Source organism: Notechis scutatus, chromosome 14 (assembly GCF_049901735.1).
Source record: "Notechis scutatus isolate UNSWTSFEM ecotype Mainland chromosome 14, rNotScu1.2, whole genome shotgun sequence".
NCBI lineage: Eukaryota > Metazoa > Chordata > Lepidosauria > Squamata > Elapidae > Notechis > Notechis scutatus.
In genome coordinates this window covers 7,834,194-7,851,769 of record NC_142022.1, presented here as the reverse complement: position 1 = coordinate 7,851,769, position 17,576 = coordinate 7,834,194, and the positions used below count along the sequence as shown (strand labels likewise).

The following is a 17,576-nucleotide window of genomic DNA, read 5'->3' as shown; positions in this document are numbered from 1 at the left end:
CACTGGAAAAGATATATCTGTAATATATATAAATATATTTATACACACACACACACATATAATTCATTCATTCATTCTCCAGACCCTAAAATTACTTTTAATGTACTTACTGAGCTTTCGTCAGCCTTTGCTGACATTGTCAGAATTTTAAACTACCATTACAGAGATCTCTGCCTTTATATATCATTATAACATTTTATACATACATACATCATTCATTCATTCATTCATGCTCTGGACCCTAAAATTACTTTTAATGTACTTACTGAGCTCTCATCAGGCTCTGCTGACATAACGACCGTTGCAAAGGGTTCCCCCAATCAAAAATTCAAGACGCTTGGCACCCAATTCTCGTATTTACGATGGTCACGGCATTCCGGGGTCGCCTGATCCCCCTTTTCCGGCAAGCCAAGTCGACGGGGAACGCCGGATTCACTTAATGGCCGTGTCACAAGTGAACAACGATGGCTACTCACTTAACAACGGTGAGAAGAAAGGCCAGATAACTCATAATCAGAGTTGGAAGGGACCTTATAGGTCATCTAGTCCAACCCCCCCGCCCAAGCAGGAGATAGTCAAAACTCACTTAACAACTGTCTCACGTAACGACAGAAAAGTTGGGCTCGATGTTGCGGTCGTAAGTCAAGGACGGCCTAATATCTAGAAAGCTCTTGGGGACATCCAGCCTGGTTATTTGAGGGACAACTGTCTCTCCAATCTAGCCCTTATTCAGGTTTCTGTTGTCCAGAAGCCGGTTTAGAAAAGGTAAACTATTCCTGAGCATGGAGGTTCTGTTGAATTATTGTGACCCCCCCCATCCCTTTTTAAGGAGGTCTGTTCTCTTTTGCATTAGTTTATGAGAGAGTTTCAAGACTTTCTCGAGACTTTCAAGAAGAGACTGAACCGCCATCTGTCAGAAATGGTGTAGGGTCTCCCGCTTGGCGAGGGTTGGACTAGATGACCTACAAGGTCCCTTCCAACTCTGACCATCTGTTCATCTGTTATGCCTTTTAGGGTGGGTTTGTTTTTATTTCTTTTTGAAACGTCAGGAAATCCGGCGTCCATCAGTTACCTAAATGTAGATTTATTCAACGCAGGAATCTTTGTGCTTTTTAAATTTATTTTTATTTTTTTGGGGGTACACACAACATGTAAAGTTTAGCCTTGAGCTAAAATGAGCAATTTTGGAAATACTTCGACTCGGAGTTATAGGTAAAAGCAGCCAGAAGATAGAAGGAATAACCCCCAAAAGATCATTTTAATGAATAATAAACCCTTTTTAAAAAAGATATTTTTTCCTTTTGAGAAGCGCTCAAAGTCACACATCGAGCCAGGAAGCTGATTATTCAACGGATAAAAAAAACCTGAATTAGCTTCTCTTCAACATTTCATTCTTTAGGAACTTTTCGAATCCTTTTCGCTGGGGTTTTTCTTTCCCTCCCTCCCTTTCGACAGTGAATAAGCAAAGGGGGAATAAATGAGACCAGCGATAATCTTTTTAAATAGAAGGCTTATTGCGGTTTTGTTAAAAATAAAATAATCGTAGAAGCTAATGCTTTCCGCCAGCATCCCCCCCAAAAAAACCCCCCATGAGAATTGGAGAAAATTAGATTATAGCAATGTTTGATACAGGTTGTCCTGGACTTAACCGCCACTCAGAGTTGCGACGGCACTGCAAAATGGGAGTTTGTGACAAGTCCTCGGGTTTATGACCGTCACAGCATTCTCGCCAGTCGTGTGATCCAAATTGGTTTGCTTGGCAACTGGCATGTGTTTACAACGGTTGCAGCCTCCTGGGGGAATCGCGTGGTCACCTATGGTGACCTTCCCCAGCCAGGGAGAGGGGGGGGGGAGGAGAAGTCGGGTTTGCTTAACAGTCGTGTAATGTGGTTAACAGCTTCAGCGATTCGCTTAACAACCCGAGACAAAAAAAAAGGTTGTAACATGGGATGTGACTCATTTAACAACTGCCTTACTTAGCAACAGAAATTCTGGTCCCAACTAGATAGATAGATAGATAGATAGATAGATAGATAGATAGATAGATAGATAGATAGATAGATGATATATAGATAGATAGATAGATAGATAGATAGATAGATGATAGATAGATAGATAGATAGATAGATAGATAGATAGATAGATAGATAGATAGATAGATAGAGATAGATAGATAGATAGATATAGATAGATAGATAGGTGATAGATAGATAGATAGACGATAGATAGATAGATAATAGATAGATGATAGATAGATAGATAGATAGATAGATAGATAGATAGATAGATAGATAGATAGATGATAGATAGAGAGATAGATGATAGATAGATAGATAGACGATAGATAGATAGATAGATGATAGATAGATAGATAGATAGATAGATAGATAGATAGATAGATAGATAGATAGATAGATAGATAGATAGATAGATAATGATGATAGATAGATAGATAGATAGATAGATAGATAGATAGATAGATAGATGATAGATAGATGATACCCTGTTTCTCCAACAATACGGCCTCCCCAATAGGAAGGCCCAGCATGTTTATAGGCATGAAATGAAATTAAGCCCCTCCCACAAATTAAGGCCTATATTAAAACATGCGAAATGGGGGGAATGGTGGCGGGGGTGGGGGGCTTGCCATTAGAAGTACTTTTGTTGCACACCGGATATGCTGCTGCCTGCGTTGCCCCGATAGACCAACGCCAAGGTCAACATCAAGCCGTGATGCCCGCCCGCCCAAAGATGCAGGGGGAATTAAGTCACCCAAAAGACAGCCTAGCCATTTTTGGCTCAAAAAAATAAGACCGGCCTTATTGTATGAGAAACACGGTAGATAGATAGATAGATAGATAGATAGATAGATAGATAGATAGACAGATAGATAGATAGATAGATAGATAGATAGATAGATAGATAATAGATAGATAGATAGATAGATGAATAGATAGATAGATAGATAGATAGATAGATAGATAATAGATAAATAATAGATAGATAGATAGATAGATAGATAGATAGATAGATAGATAATAGATAGATAGATAGATAGATAATTAGATGATAGATAGATAGATAGATGATAGATAGATAGGTAGATAGAGCGATAGATAGATAGATAGATGGAGCGATAGATAGATAGATAGATAGATAGATAGATAGATAGATAGATAGATAGATAATAGATAAATAATAGGATAGATAGATGATAGATAGATAGATAGATAGATAGATAGATAGATAGATAGATAGATAGATAGATAGATGATGATAGATAGACGATAGATAGATAGATAGATAGATAGTTAGATGTGGTATGAATACATAGATAGAAGTGATAGATGATAGATAGAGATGAGAGAGAGGAGAGATGAAGAAAAAAACTAGATGAAGGGAAGGAGGGAGAGAGATGATAGATATAGAGACAGACAGACAGAGACACATAGAGATATAGAAATTAGATGGAGGGAGGGAGGGAAAGAGAAAGAAAGAGAAGGAGACATAGATATATAGAGATGGATGCATGGATGGAGAGAGACAGACAGGCAGGCATACCCGTGTATTCCTTGTTTTATTGGTACATGAGATTATGTCAGTCTAAGAACCTGCAAATTTCCAGGGGTCACTGGAAACCCCAACACCCATCCCCTCTACTGGCAGGGGATGATGGAAATTGGGGCTCCCCAACCTCCGGGGAGATCCACTCCGGGGCTAACTTCGGAATTCTGAAATACGTCCTTCTCCGTTTTAAGGCTGTGGCTTAAAACCAGAGGCACAGACGCGTCTTGTCTGCGGTGCGAATCCTGCGGCTCTCTCTCGGGTTCCAGGTGCCAATTCTGCACCCCTGAATTTATTTCCCTTATGGAAAGTTCCAGGAATGACAGTTGCTGATTATAAATGGCTCGATCTACCCCTTCCTTGAGCAAGAACATTTTCTGAATTTGTTTCTCTTTCTCTCTCTCTCTTTTTCTTTCTCTCTCTCTCTCTCTCTGTCTCTTCCTTCCTTCCTTTTTTTTTTAAATTTTAGATAATCGCCTTTGACGAATTGCACATAGATTTTAAGAATCCCATCGACCAGGGCAATCCAGCCAGGGCAGTAAGTCTAAACATATGGTGTCTGAGGTTTGTGTGTCTCCGTCTCCATTTGTCTGTCTTCTCCCTCTCCTTTCCCCCCACCCCCCGCTAGTCAAAAATCTCCTGCTTGGGCCGGGAGGGTGGTGGTGGGGACGAGTTGGACTAGATGACCTTACAGGGTCCCTTCCAACTCTGTTTTAATTTGCTGTACGCAGCCCCCCCAAAAAGTGCCATTTATTTCCTCTCTTCGGTTGGGTGGCCTGCGAGTATACGCTGAGCGGTGCAATATCATTATATAAATATATCATTATATAATGATATAAATATAATTTATATCATGATATAAATCATTATAATACCTCACCCTCTTATATTCACGAGTCTGCTGTATTTCTGTTGAGATTTACAGATAGTCCCCGACTTACAATGATTGCACGCTTAGCGGCCGAAGTCACAACGGCGCCGGAAAAAAAGGGACTTAGGGCCGTTTTTCACACTTATGACCTTTTCACGCTTACGACCGTCGCAGTATCCCCCTGGTCAAAAATTCAGACACTTGGCGATGGATTTGTATTTGTGATGGTGGCATGAAGCTAGACTCGCTTAATGTCCGTCTTACTCATTTAACCACTGCAAGGTGATTCACTTAACAAGGACAGCCAATTTCTGTATCTTACCGGAAAAAAATACAATAAAAGGAATACATATTTAATTTTACATGTCTTCACAGCGGCTAGAATTGTGTTTGCACAACAGTGGGAAAACGAAGAGATCCCTGCAGATGAAAATGTAATTAAACATATATATTAGAGTGTGCAGAAATGGATAGATTAACACTTAACAATTAAGGAGAAGGAAGAAACTGAGTATTTTTTTTCTGACGTGGGATTTGTTTTATCAATGGCTCTGTCAACTCATAAAATATTTCTATGGTTGTTTTGGAGTTGCCAACAGAAAGAGGGCGGGGGGAGCAGTGTGGCAGCTTGGAAATTGAAAGTGCATTCCATAAATAGTTTTTCAAAGGTAGTAACTAGGTGACTGAAGTTTCTGCTGCTCAAAATTCTAATTGGAGAGCATGATTGATGACTCTGGGCTATGGAGGTGTCCCATTGGAGAATATACATCCAGGGTGTGTTGGGGGGAGAAGACCAGGGTCAAGGGGGAAATGAATGATGTGTCTTAGAGTCGGCTGCACCCAGGTAATGCCAGCATGGTCACTCCTAATAAATCTTTTTTTTTTTTTTTAACTCTGAGAGATATGGCTAGAGACTTATGATTTGAACAGGGGTGCATGTCGGAGCCTTGACAGAACTGTCAATGCACAAGGTGTCAGACGCAGAAGAAAATTATCTTGTGTTCTTTGCGACGCGGAAGTTGCAAAATATATATATATATAAATAAATAAAAGTACTAGTTCAATTTGGCACCATCGCTTTTCTTAATTACGAGAAAACATTCCAGGTGTTTTGGAGTTAAAAACACCTTTAGCGTGGTTTTCCACAAAACGGGCGAGCGCAAACCAGCATTTTTTAAAAAAATTCGCATTTAATGTCGTCTCAATGAAAATGAACATAAGCTCCGATGGTTTACAAGCGGGGCTTGTAATCGTTCTGCACCGTGGGTCAGGCGGAAATGTGCAAATTGTCGAGGGCTGGAAGAGTTGCACAGCTCCTGCTGTTTAAGAACGGGTGTGTGTGAGTGTGTTTGAGTGTTGTGAGACGGGGCATGCTTTGAGCTGGAGGTAACGATTTCGTGATTGATTAAACTCATTTATGCAGCCGCCCATCTCGCAGACGGCAAGGCCGGGCAGCCTTAACACCGAGCTCAAAAAAAAAAAGAAAGAAAGAAATGGTTCCTAATGCAAAAAAATAATAATTTAGATTTCATGGTAAAATCAAAGATGGAAAAAAGTATAAAAGCCAGACTAACAAGAAAGGATAAAGGAAGGGTGTTAAAAATGGCAGTGGTTTTACTGGTTTTTAAGGTTTTTAAGAAGAGACAAGACAGCCATTTGTCTGGAATGGGTAGAGGGTGTCCTGCTTGAGAAAGGGGTTGGACTAGAAGACCTCTAAGGTCCCTTCCAACTCTGTTATTCTGTCCTTCTTTCTTCCTTCCTTCCTTCCATCCTTCCTTTCATCCTTCCTTCCATCCATCCTTCCTTCCTTCCTCCCTTCCATCCTTCCTCCCTTCCTTCCTTCCTTCCTTCCATCCATCCTTCCTTTCATCCTTCCTTCCTTCCTTCCATCCATCCATCTTTCCTTCTTTCCTTCCTTCCTTCCTTCCTTCCATCCTTCCTCCCTTCCATCCATCTTTCCTTCTTTCCTTCCTTCCTTCCATCCTTCCTCCCTTCCATCCATCTTTCCTTCCTTCCATCCTTCCTTCCATCCATCCTTCCTTCCTTCCTTCCATCCATCTTTCCTTCTTTCCTTCCTTCCGTCCTTCCTTCTTTCCATCCTTCCTTCCTTCCTCTGTTATTCTGCTATTCCTTCCTTCCTTCTCCATCACTGGGGGTCTCATCAGCCACGATGTCGTGCAGCTGAGGAGCATGGAACTTGTAGTCTGAAAGATTTTGGGGGAATGGAGACTTTTGGTGTTCCTTTTTCCGTGAATTTGGCCTTTAAAATGCTTGGCTGGGTGGAGATGCAGACCAGAGGCCTGAACTTAAATTCAATAAAGAAAATTTTCCAGTAAGGTTTATCCAGAGCAGATCCATTGATTTCTCTGTGGGTTGAGGACACGTGTGCAACCCACAGCCTTTAGAGAATAACAGAGTTGGAAGGGACCTTGGAGGTCATCTAGTCCAACCCCCTGCTCAGGCAGGAGACAAATGGTTGCCCAATCTCTTCTTAATCACCTCCGGTGTTGGAGCAACCACCACTTCTTCCACTGGTAGAAAATTCCTCCTTTAATTCCAGGTTGCTTCTCTCCTTGATGACTTTCCACCCGTCGCTTCTTGTCCTGCCTTTTGGGGCTTTGGAGAATAACTGGACCCACCTCTTCTTTGGGGAAGCCCCTGAGATATTCGTTGCAAGCTTTTCAATATAACAGGGCTCTCAAATTTTTGAGAAAGGAGCAAAAAGGCCCTTTAAATAATAATAATAATAATAATAATAATAATAAATAATTCAGAATCCAGCTCTTTGTCCGAGGCGGGCCTGCGTAAACGGTTTCCTGCAGGCAAGGAAGCCCCTTTGAGATCAAACTAGAACATTTCACCTCACCAGGCCTTGCAAGATTAGCCAAGGACACATTCAGGAGTCCCAGATCTTTGCAAATTGCCTCTAAATTGTGGCTGGCACTTCACCAAGAAGTGGTGTCTCTTAGCTGGACCACCTCCTCCTCAAGGTATAAATAGTGCCGTCTGACCTCAATATTTTTTTCCCCCTTCTACGATCCCGCCGGGCGCAAAACGAGGTGGATGCCCTGGATCAGGGTACGCTTGCAAGCTACGGACTGCACGGGTGAAAAAAAAAAAGGAAGGCTCTCCCCTTCCTTTTTTCCCATCATCTTTGCACGAAATCTCCAAAAAATAAAAAATCCAAATCCAAAAATAGCCCTGGAACGTTTTGCCTGCAAAGGCCCAAAACGACGCCGAGATTCGAACTCGGAATAAAGAGGGATTTCTTTATTTTTTTTTTATTCCCCGAAAATACGACCTACCCTGAAAGTAAGACCTAGCTCAGTGGTGGCTGACCTTTTTGGGTTCCTGGGCCAAAAATTGTGTGCACGCTGCCGGCACCCAGAAGGCAATGCTGCACACCCCACGGCCCCTGTGCATGCGCGCAGAATCCCTCATGCTGCCACCCTCCTGCCGCCTCCTCCCCCCGCCCCCTTACTTGCACTGAGCCTCACCGTTGATTTTCGGCCGGTTTGAGGCATTTTTCGGCCTCCCAGAGGCTTGAAAAAAAAGCCTCTGCAGGCTTCGCAGGCCGAATAATAGGCCCGTTTCGTCACTTCCGGTATTTACCGGAAGTGACGAGACGAGCCTATTATTTGTCGATGCAAAGGCTTTTTTTTCAAGCCTCTGGGAGGTCGAAAAAAGCCTCAAACCAGCCGAAAATCAGTTGAGAAGCGCACGGCATGCGCACTGAGGTAAGTTTGCCTTCTAGCACTGATGATGTTACCTAGTTGGGTCGTGAAATGTCTGCAAGAAAACCACCAAGCTCAGAGAGCACTAAGGAGCATACAGTCTCCTCTTCCTCCTCCTCTTCTTCTCCTCTTCCTTTTCTTCTTCTCCTTTTCCTCCTCCTCCTCTCCATTAACCCCATTCCCTACTAGCACTGATGGTGTTACCTACTTGGGTCGTGAAATGTCTGCAAGAAAACCACTGAGCTCAGAGAGCACCAAGGAGCATACAGTCTCCTCTTCCTCCTCCTCCTCTTCTTCTCCTCTTCCTTTTCTCCTCCTCCTCTTCCTCCTCCTCCTCTCCATTAACCCCACTCCCTCCTAGCACTGATGATGTTACCTAACTGGGTTACGAAACGTCTCCAAGAAAGCCAGCAAGCTCCACGGAGCTCCGAGGCCGACTGTGAGCCATAAATAGCCTCTTCTATTGATAGCAGCCGAATCTTTTATGACTTTCCGTTCCTGAACAGTGAAAATTTGGATCTGCCAAATGTTACTCTGCAGCTCTCCGTCCTTGGCTGTGCGGTGAGGTCTGGGAACTTCAGTTCTCAGCTCCATCTGGACGCCATAAGCTCCCTGTCTGGGATTCGCCACCAAGAAACCTGGCCATCCTTAGCTCAGTCTTCCCCATCTGCTTTTGTTGGAAGCGGTAATATATATATATATATTTCCCTTGGGATTTCCAAGCGATTTGTTCCTGGGGATTTGTTCCACACGGAGAAAAATGTGCCAAGAATTACAAAAATAAATAAATATTTTTCAGGGGTGGGCAATATGGCAGATTGAAGATCTTTCTTCGGTGGTTTTGCAAAGCCGGAGAAACCTTTTTTGCAGCCCCACAGTTGGAGTCACCCAACCTGTCTCTTTCCTCCATTGTAGCCATCCCTGCCGTAAAGCGACTATTTCAACATAAATTTTATATTTTCCCCCCGCAGAGAGAAAGGTTGAAAAATGTGGAACGCATCTGTTGCCTTTTGAGAAAGGTGAGTATCCTGCCTTTTGTAAATGGTTTCTCCCTATTTCTCCCCCACTCGCCCAAGGATTCCTTTATACGAAACACCAATTTCTTGGTATGTTTAAAAGCTGGAGGAACTGATTAAATGCCACTTTCTAATGTTTTGGTTAAGACCACAGGTGGAATATGGCAGCCAGTTTTTGGTTTACACAATATTAAAAAAAGGATGTTGAGACTCTGGAAAGTAGGAAGAATGTTTGCAGGAATTGGGGGTGTCTCTAGTTTAATGAAAAGAAGGACTAAGAGTGATATGATAGCAGAGTTCCAATATTTGAGGGGCTGCCCCAAAGAAGAGGGAGTCAATTTATTCTCCAAAGCACCCAAAGGCAGAACAAAAAGCAACAGATGGAAATTAATCAAGGAGAGAGAAGCAACTTAGAACTAAGGAGGAATTTCCTGACCGTGGGAACTATTCACCAGTGGAACAGCTTGCCACTAGAAGTCGTGGGTGGCCCAACACTGGAGGTTTTTAAGAAGAGATTGGACAGCCATTTGTCCAGAAGGGTAGAGGGTTTCCTTCCTGAGCCAGGGGTTGGACTAGAAGACCTCCAAGGTCCCTTCCAATTGGTTGCCACAATATAAAAATATATTGGGACTCTAGAAAGATTGCAGTGAAGAGCAACAAAGATGATTAGGGGACTGGAGGATGAAACATGTGGAGAAGGGTTGCAGGAATTGGGAATGTCTAGATATCTTACCATCTTTCTCATATTTTCTCTCTAGCCATCATCCATCCATCTTTTACCTTCTCCTTCTGTTTCCTCCCTCCCTGGCTTTTCTCCTTCCTTCCTTACTGCCTGCCTATCTCTATCTATCTATCTATCTATCTATCTATCTATCTATCTATCTATCTATCTATCTATCTATCATCTATTATCTTTCTAATATTTTCTCTCTAGACATCATCCATCCCTCTTTTATTTTCTACTTGTTTCCTCCCTCCTTGGCTTTTCTCCTTCCTTCCTTCCTTCCTTCCTTCCTTCCTTCCTTCCTTCCTTCCTTCCTGCCTGCCTGCCTGCCTGCCTGCCTGCCTACCTGCCTGCCTATCTATCTTTCTAATATTTTCTCTCTAGCAATCATCCATCCATCTTGTATCTTCTTGTTGTTTCCTCCCTCCCTCTGATTTTTCTCCCTTCCTTCCTTCCTTCCTTCCTCACTTTCTTCCTTCTCTCTCTCTCTCTCTCTATCTATCCCATCTATATCTATCTATCTTATATTTTCTCTCTAGCCATCATCCATCCATCTTGTCTATCTTCTACCTACTTCTTCCTTTCTTTCTTCCCACTTTCTGTTTCCTCCATCCCTCTATATCTTTCCGTCTTCTTCTACCTGTTTCTTCCTTCCTTCCTTCCATCCATCTTTTCTGTCCAGCTGTTCTAGCCATTCACCCATCTCCTATCTTTATCTCTCTCTGTCTCTCTCTCTCTCTCCAGCCATCTATCCATCCATCTTGTCCTTTCTTCTCTCTCCCTCCCTCCGTCTCCCTCTCTCCAAATCAAGTACAATATCCATCAGATCCGGCTTCACTCCCTTGTTCTCCACACAGCTCTGATTTGCTAAAACGAGCTCTAAGCCCCCAGGGTGTTTGGGGGCGCCCACCGCCAAGGGTTATTCTTGTCTGGAAGTGTGGCTTTGTGCACATGCACACCCAGTACAAAGTGAAGCCTCTTCCTCTCCAATCTGTTGCAGCTTGTTCCTGTCAGTCTAAATTAAACTGAAACGAAGGAAGGAAGCGGCTCGTGCATTGGGGTGATAGAGATTCTCAGCCTGGCTCAGAGTTTTCAGTTTGGGCACAAAATGGATTAATTTTGTTAGGGGTAACAAAAGCCAAATTTTACCCCTTAATATGACCCCTTCTATCTTGGAAAGGCTGCCAGAATAATCACCATCACTGAACTCTTATATTGTATTATGCTGCATTCTTCTATTGCATTATACTGCACTCTTATATTGCAGTATTTTATTGCATTACAATACATTATTATTCTGTGTTCTTATATTGCATTCTTATACCTTATAATATATTTAAGATTTACTCTTAAATCACAAGTGCTCCATCACTGGAGGTTTTTAAGAAGAAACTAGACAGTCACTTGTCTGAAATGATATAGGTTTTCCTGTTTGAGCAGGGGGCTGGACTAGAAGACCTCCAAGGTCCCTTCCAGCTCTATTCTATTTTATTATGTTACTGCATTATTATACATTATGCTTCATTCTTATATTGCATTATTTTATTGCATTGTAATATATTATGTTCCATTCTTATATTGCCTTATGTTGCATCCTTTTATTGCATTATTATAATACATAATACATTATTATGCTGCATTCTTAGGACATATTGCATTATTTTATTGCGATATTGTATCTTATGCTGCATTCTTATATTCACTTATATTGCATTCTTACGTTGCCTTCTTTTTTTCACACTTTTACACATTGCAATATTATTTTTGCCTTGTCGTATTGCATTTTTCTTCCATTGCGATTTCTTTTTGCAAAAGCAGATTGGGCTTAGAAACCAAATGTCAACTAGTTCAGATTGCAATTTCTGATCGGGAAATATTTGATGCCATTCCCATTTCAAACCTATCCAATCTTAGATTTATGGCAGAGATGTTGTGACACCTGACAATAAAACATTGGGCTGATCATGCAATCGTCATGAATTCATTAGTCAGCCAGTGACTATTAATAAGTATAAAATCTGAGGTTGATTTTCTCTCTGTCTCTCTCTCCATCTCGCTCTCCCTTTCTCAATCATCTCTCTCTTTCTCTCTCTCTCACTCATTCTCCCTCATTCTGTCTCCATCACTCTCTCATTCTCTCTCCATCTCTCTCTCTCTCATTCTGTCTCCCTCTCCCTCTCATTCTCTCTCCCCCTCTCGTTGTCTCTCTCCTCTCTCTCTCTCTCATTCTGTCTTAATCTCTCTCCCATTCTCTCTCCATCTCTCTTTCTCTCTCCCCCTCATTCTGTCTCCATCTCTCTCTCTTTCTCCATTTCTCTCTCTCTCTCTCATCTTTTCTACCCAAAAAACAAGATTAAAAGTTGCCTCGCTAATTATGTGAGCCCTAAATAAATAAAACGAGGGAGAAATTAATCCTATTTTGGGGGGGTGTCGAACGAGGCATCTCTGCAAGTATCCCTTTTGCTAAGGCTGTCGAGATGGCTCCGATTAGAATCGTGGGGAAAAAACAGAGCATCGAATAAATCCATTTATAAAAAGAAGGATTTCTTGCAAGAGAAAGGAATGGTATTGTTGGGCGATTGTGCCCCGGGAGATTTTTCTGAGGATAATGGCTTGTGTATCGAAGGAGTTGCAAGCCGTAAGAATAGAACCACACAGTAAAAATTCATCTGTTTGCAATCCAGTGGGATGGGGGTGGAAATATTTGAATTTTTCTCTCTCCCCGACAGCTCGTGGTTCCGGAATATTCCATCCATGGCCTTTTCTGCCTAATGTTTCTCTGTGCAGCTGAATGGGTGACTCTGGGCCTCAACATCCCCCTCCTGTTCTACCACCTGTGGAGGTAAGAGGGAAGCCCCCTCCCCACCCACTCATTATCCCTCCCACCGGCAGCCATCAGGTGCAGTTGCAATTGATAGATAGATAGAGAGAGAGAGAGAGAGAGAGAGAGAGAGAGAGAGAGAGAGAGAGAGAGAGAGAGAGAGAGAGAGAGAGAGAGAGAGAGAGAGAGAGAGAGATGAGAGAGAGAGAGATGAGAGAGACAGAGAGAGAGATGATAGAGAGAGAGAGAGAGAGAAGATAGATAGATAGATAGAGAGAGAGAGAGATGATAGATAGAGAGAGAGAGAGAGAGAGATGATAGATAGAGATAGAGAGAGATAGAGAGAGATAGAGAGATAGATAGAGATAGATGATAGATAGATAGAGAGAGAGAGAGATGAGAGAGAGAGAGAGATAGATGATAGATAGAGAGAGAGAGAGAGAGAGAGATGAGAGAGAGAGAGAGAGAGAGAGAGAGAGAGAGAGAAGATGAGAGAGAGAGAGAGAGAGAGAGAGAGAGAGAGATATATATAGCCAGAGACTGATAATTAGTAGCTAGATGGATGATAGATAGATAGATAGATAGATAGATAGATAGATAGATAGATAGATAGATAGATAGATAGATAGATAGATAGATAGATAGATAGATAGATAGATAGATAGATAGATAGATAGATAGATAGATAGATAGACAGATAGATAGATAGATAGATAGATAGATGGTATTCAGCTTTGTTCGGGTATTTTCCCACGTCATTATAGTTGTGCTTTTAAAGTTGTAGCAACGTTTTGGCAGAATCTCATCTGCCATCACAGTCTGACTCACAGACGAACCCAATACAGAAGCCTGATGATGGCAGATGAGATTCTGCCGAAACGTTGCTACAACTTTAAAAGCACAACTATAATGACGTGGAAAAATACTGATCACAAAGCTCTATACCATAGATAGATGATAGATAGATAGATAGATAGATAGATAGATAGATAGATAGATAGACAGACACACACACGATGTATGTATGTATGTATGTATGTATGTATGTATGTATTATTATTATTTTTTTGTTTTTAAGAAAGGATTTTGCTTCCCGTGGGGAGGGAATTCAGGCCAGTAAAATGCAGGTGGTGGGTTAGTGGAAATTCTTAGTAGCCATCTTTAAGGGCAATCTTCCTTCTTCCCTCCCTCCTTCGATTTCTCTTTCCTTCCTCCCTCCTCCCTTTCTTCCTATCTCCCTTCTTTTCTTCCATCCCTCCCTCCCTTTATCTCCTTCCTTTCCTCTTTTCCTTTCCTTCATCCCTTCCTTCCCTCCCATCCTTCCTACCTTCCTATTTCTCTTCCTTCCTTCTTCCTTCCTCTCTTCTTCCTTCCTCCCTCCCTCCTCTTTCCTTCCCACCACTTCCTTCCTTTCTTTCCTCTTTCTTTTCCTTTCCTTCATCCCTTCCTTCCCGCTCCCATCCTTCCTACCTTCCTATTTCTCTTCCTTCCTTCTTCCTTCCCTCTCTTCTTCCCTTCCTCCCTCCTCCCTCTTTCCTTCCCACCCACTTCCTTCCTTCCTTCCTCTTCTTTTCCTTTCCTTTCCTTCATCCCTTCCTTCCGCTCCACCCTTCCTACCTTCCTATTTCTCTTCCTTCCTTCTTCCTTCCTTCCTTCCTCCTTCCCTCCCCTCTTTCCTCCCTCTCTCCATTTTCCTCCTTCCTTCCTTCCTTCCTTCCTTCCTTCCTTCCTTCCTTCCTTCCTTCCTTCCTTCCTTCCTTCCTTCCTTCCTTCCTCCTCTGTTTCTCTTCCTCACTCCCTCTTTTCTGACCCAATGCCCCAAATCAAATGAGCCAGCATGGCTCCGAATCCCCCCCGTCTTGCTCCTTTGTTGGTTTGGGGCGAAGTGGCTTTCCGGTCGATTTGCAGATCCAAATTCTTCCTCTCTCTGCTTTCATTCCGTTTGCACTTCTGACCTCCGAGGGGCTCCGTCGTAAGGCTGGGAGAGCAGGTGGGGAGGGGTCTCAAAGAGGGGCTGTGAAACCATGGAAAGAATTGGCAGCCAAATCTTAGGAGGACAAAGTCAGGTGGCAACCATAGGGAAAAAAAACACTTTCGTGATTTGGAATTACAGAACCGATCCCCTGTGTATCCTAAGGAGGGAAACTCAACCCATTCGAGCTACACATTTAAAAGTAACAAGCCCTCCTTGGTGAGGGGTATTTAATCCAAAATCTCCTTTTAAAATTTGCATTTTGTTCAGGACAAATCTCTTGCTTGGAGGAAGGACGGGGGCGGAAAACGAAAGGAAAGAAGGAAGAAAGGAACAACAGAAAGGAAGGGGAAGAGGGGAAGGAAGGAAGGAAGAAGAAGAAGAAGAAGGAAGGAAGGAAGGAAGAAAAAAGAAAAGAGGAAGGGGGAAGGGGAAGGAAGAAGAAAGGGAAGGAAGGAAGAAGAAAGGAAGGAAGGAAGGAAGGAAGGAAGGAAGGAAGGAAGGGAAGGAAGGAAGGAAGGAAGGAAGGAAGGAAGAGGAAGGAAGAGATGGAAGGAAGGGGAAGGAAGAGGAAGGGGAAGGAAAGAAGGAAGTAAAGGGAAGAAGAAAGGAAGAAGAGGAAGGGAAGGAAAAGAAGAAGAAAGAAAAGGGGAAGGAAGAAAGAAGAAAGGAAGGAAGGGGGAAGGAAAGAAGAAAGGAAGGAAGAGGAAGGAAGGAAGAAAGGAAGGAAGAGGAAGGGGGAAGGAAAGAAGGAAGAAGAAAGAAAGGAAGGGGAAGGAAGGAAGAAGAAGAAAAAGGAAGGTGGAAGGAAAGAAGAAAGAGGAAGGAAGGAAGGGGAAGGAAGAAAGAAAGAAAGAGAAAGGAAGGAAGGGGAAGGAAAGAAGAGAAAGGGGAAGGGAAGGAAGGAAGAAAGGAAGGAAGGGGGAAGGAAAGAAGGAAGGAAGGAAGGAAAGAGGAAAGGAAAGGACGGAAGGAAGGGGGAAGGAAGAAGAAAAAAAGGAAGGTGGAAGGAAAGAAAAAGGAAAGAAGAAGAAAAAGAAAGGAAGGGGGAAGGAAGGAAAGAAAGGAAGAGGAAGGGGGAAGGAAAGAAGAGAAAGTAAAGGGGAAGGAAGAAAGGAAGGAAGAGGAAGGGGGAAGGAAAGAAGAAAGAAGGGAAGAAGAAAGGAAGGAAGGAAGGAAGGAAGAAGGAAGAAGAAAGAGAAAGGAAGGTGGAAGGAAAGAAGGAAAGAAGAAAGAGGAAGGAAGGGGAAGGAAGGAAGGAAGGAAGAGGAAGGGGAAGGAAAGAAGAGAAAGTAAAGGGGAAGGAAGAAAGGAAAGGAAGGAAGAGGAAGGTGGAAGGAAAGAAGGAAGGGAAGAAGAAAGAGAAAGGAAGGGGGGGAAGGAAGACATTCCAACTGCCAATCACCTGAATTTTGATGCTCATAAGTAAGAGGGATGATTGTAATTCACTTTTTTCAGTATTATTGTAACCTCAAACAAGTCACTTCATGAATTGTTGTAAAACAAGGACTTACCTGTAGACGCTTATATTCCAGAAATGTGCACGCCTTTATTGAAAGTGAGAAAAAAGTTGGAAATGTTGTTTAACAGATGTTATTTGGTGGTTTAGACGTCAATTGGCAAATGTAGATGTCCTTATTTGTTGCGGTATGCAAAAAATAGACCTTCGTGGGGTAAATATGCGTATATATTTATCTATATATCAAAATAGCTCGTTTTGCTTCTAAAAAAAGAGCAGCTGGGATATCCTTCTAAAAAAAATGTTTGGAGTGAGATTCCGGGCTGTGGAAGAGAAGCTGGGCATTATTAAATAGCAGGAATCCAATTAAATCCTAAATTTAAAAAAATGTCCCTGAAAATCAACAGGGATTTTTTTTTCTCGTCCTTCTGTCTGAGGGTCGATTGGGTGAGATTTGATCAAATCCCCCAAATTATTTGGTTTCCTTTTGAGGTGGAACCCTCAGAATTGTCCATTTTGGAAGTCCTGGTTGGTCATGTTGAGGTCACAATTAGTCATTTTGGGGGTCACAGTTGGTCATTTTGGGGTCACAGTTGGTCATTCTGAGGCCACAATTGGCCATTCTGGTGCCAAATTGGTCATTCTGAGGTCACAATTGGTATTCTGAGGCCCAACTGGTTATTTTGAAGTTACAATTGGTCATTCTGAGTCACAAATTAGTCTTTCTGTGGTCAGAATTGGTCGTTTTGTGGTCAAAACCGGCCATTTTGAGTTCACAGCCATTTTGAGGTAAAAAATTAGCCAGTTGAGATCACCATTGGTCAAACTGGACATTTTACCAGCCCCTTATTATAATTATTTTATCAATTTTTGTCCGCCTTCGTTTCTTGCAGGTATTTTCACCGCCCGGCAGATGGTTCAGAAGTCATGTACGATGCCGTCTCTATCATGAATGCTGACATCTTAAATTATTGCCAGAAAGAATCATGGTGCAAACTGGCTTTTTATCTGTTGTCTTTCTTCTATTACCTGTACAGGTGAGTCCTGACTTTTACAGGTCTCTCCATAGTTGCTTAAATTTATTTAAATTTATTTTATCCCAAAGTAACCAGAAACACTGCCACAAATGAAGATAATTCTTGACTTACAACAGAAAGGATGGATGGATGGACAGACGGACGGAAGGAAGGAAGGAAGGAAAAGGGAGGGAAGGAAGAAAGGGAAGGAAGAAAGGGAGGAAAAGGTAGGGAGGAAGGAAGGAAAAAAGGGAGGGAAGGAGGAAGGAAGGAAAGGGGACGGAGGAAAGAAGGAAGAAGGACAAGAGAGGGAGAAAGGAAGGAAAAGGGAGGGAAGGAAGAAAGAGGAAGAAAGGAAAAAGGACGGGGAAGGAGGGAAGGAGGAAAGAAGGAGGACGA

General features: G+C 42.4%; 1 protein-coding gene and 1 long non-coding RNA gene across 3 annotated transcripts in view; both read left to right on the top strand.

Annotated features, from left to right (window-relative positions):
* LOC148129522 (uncharacterized) overlaps positions 1 to 17,576 on the top strand; it is a 268,357-nt gene that overhangs the window by 32,022 nt on the left and 218,759 nt on the right. The window lies entirely within an intron of this gene.
* Positions 1 to 17,576, top strand: part of CNIH2 (cornichon family AMPA receptor auxiliary protein 2) — a 34,559-nt gene that overhangs the window by 14,310 nt on the left and 2,673 nt on the right. The window contains exons 2-5 of one of the 2 annotated variants that reach the window (XM_087943517.1): positions 4,034 to 4,102; positions 9,141 to 9,188; positions 12,639 to 12,751; positions 17,055 to 17,198. In XM_087943517.1, the coding sequence (XP_087799643.1) occupies positions 4,034 to 4,102; positions 9,141 to 9,188; positions 12,639 to 12,751; positions 17,055 to 17,198 (374 nt within the window). The remainder of the gene's footprint in view (positions 1 to 4,033; positions 4,103 to 9,140; positions 9,189 to 12,638; positions 12,752 to 17,054; positions 17,199 to 17,576) is intronic. The other variant, XM_087943518.1, reaches the window with a different exon arrangement.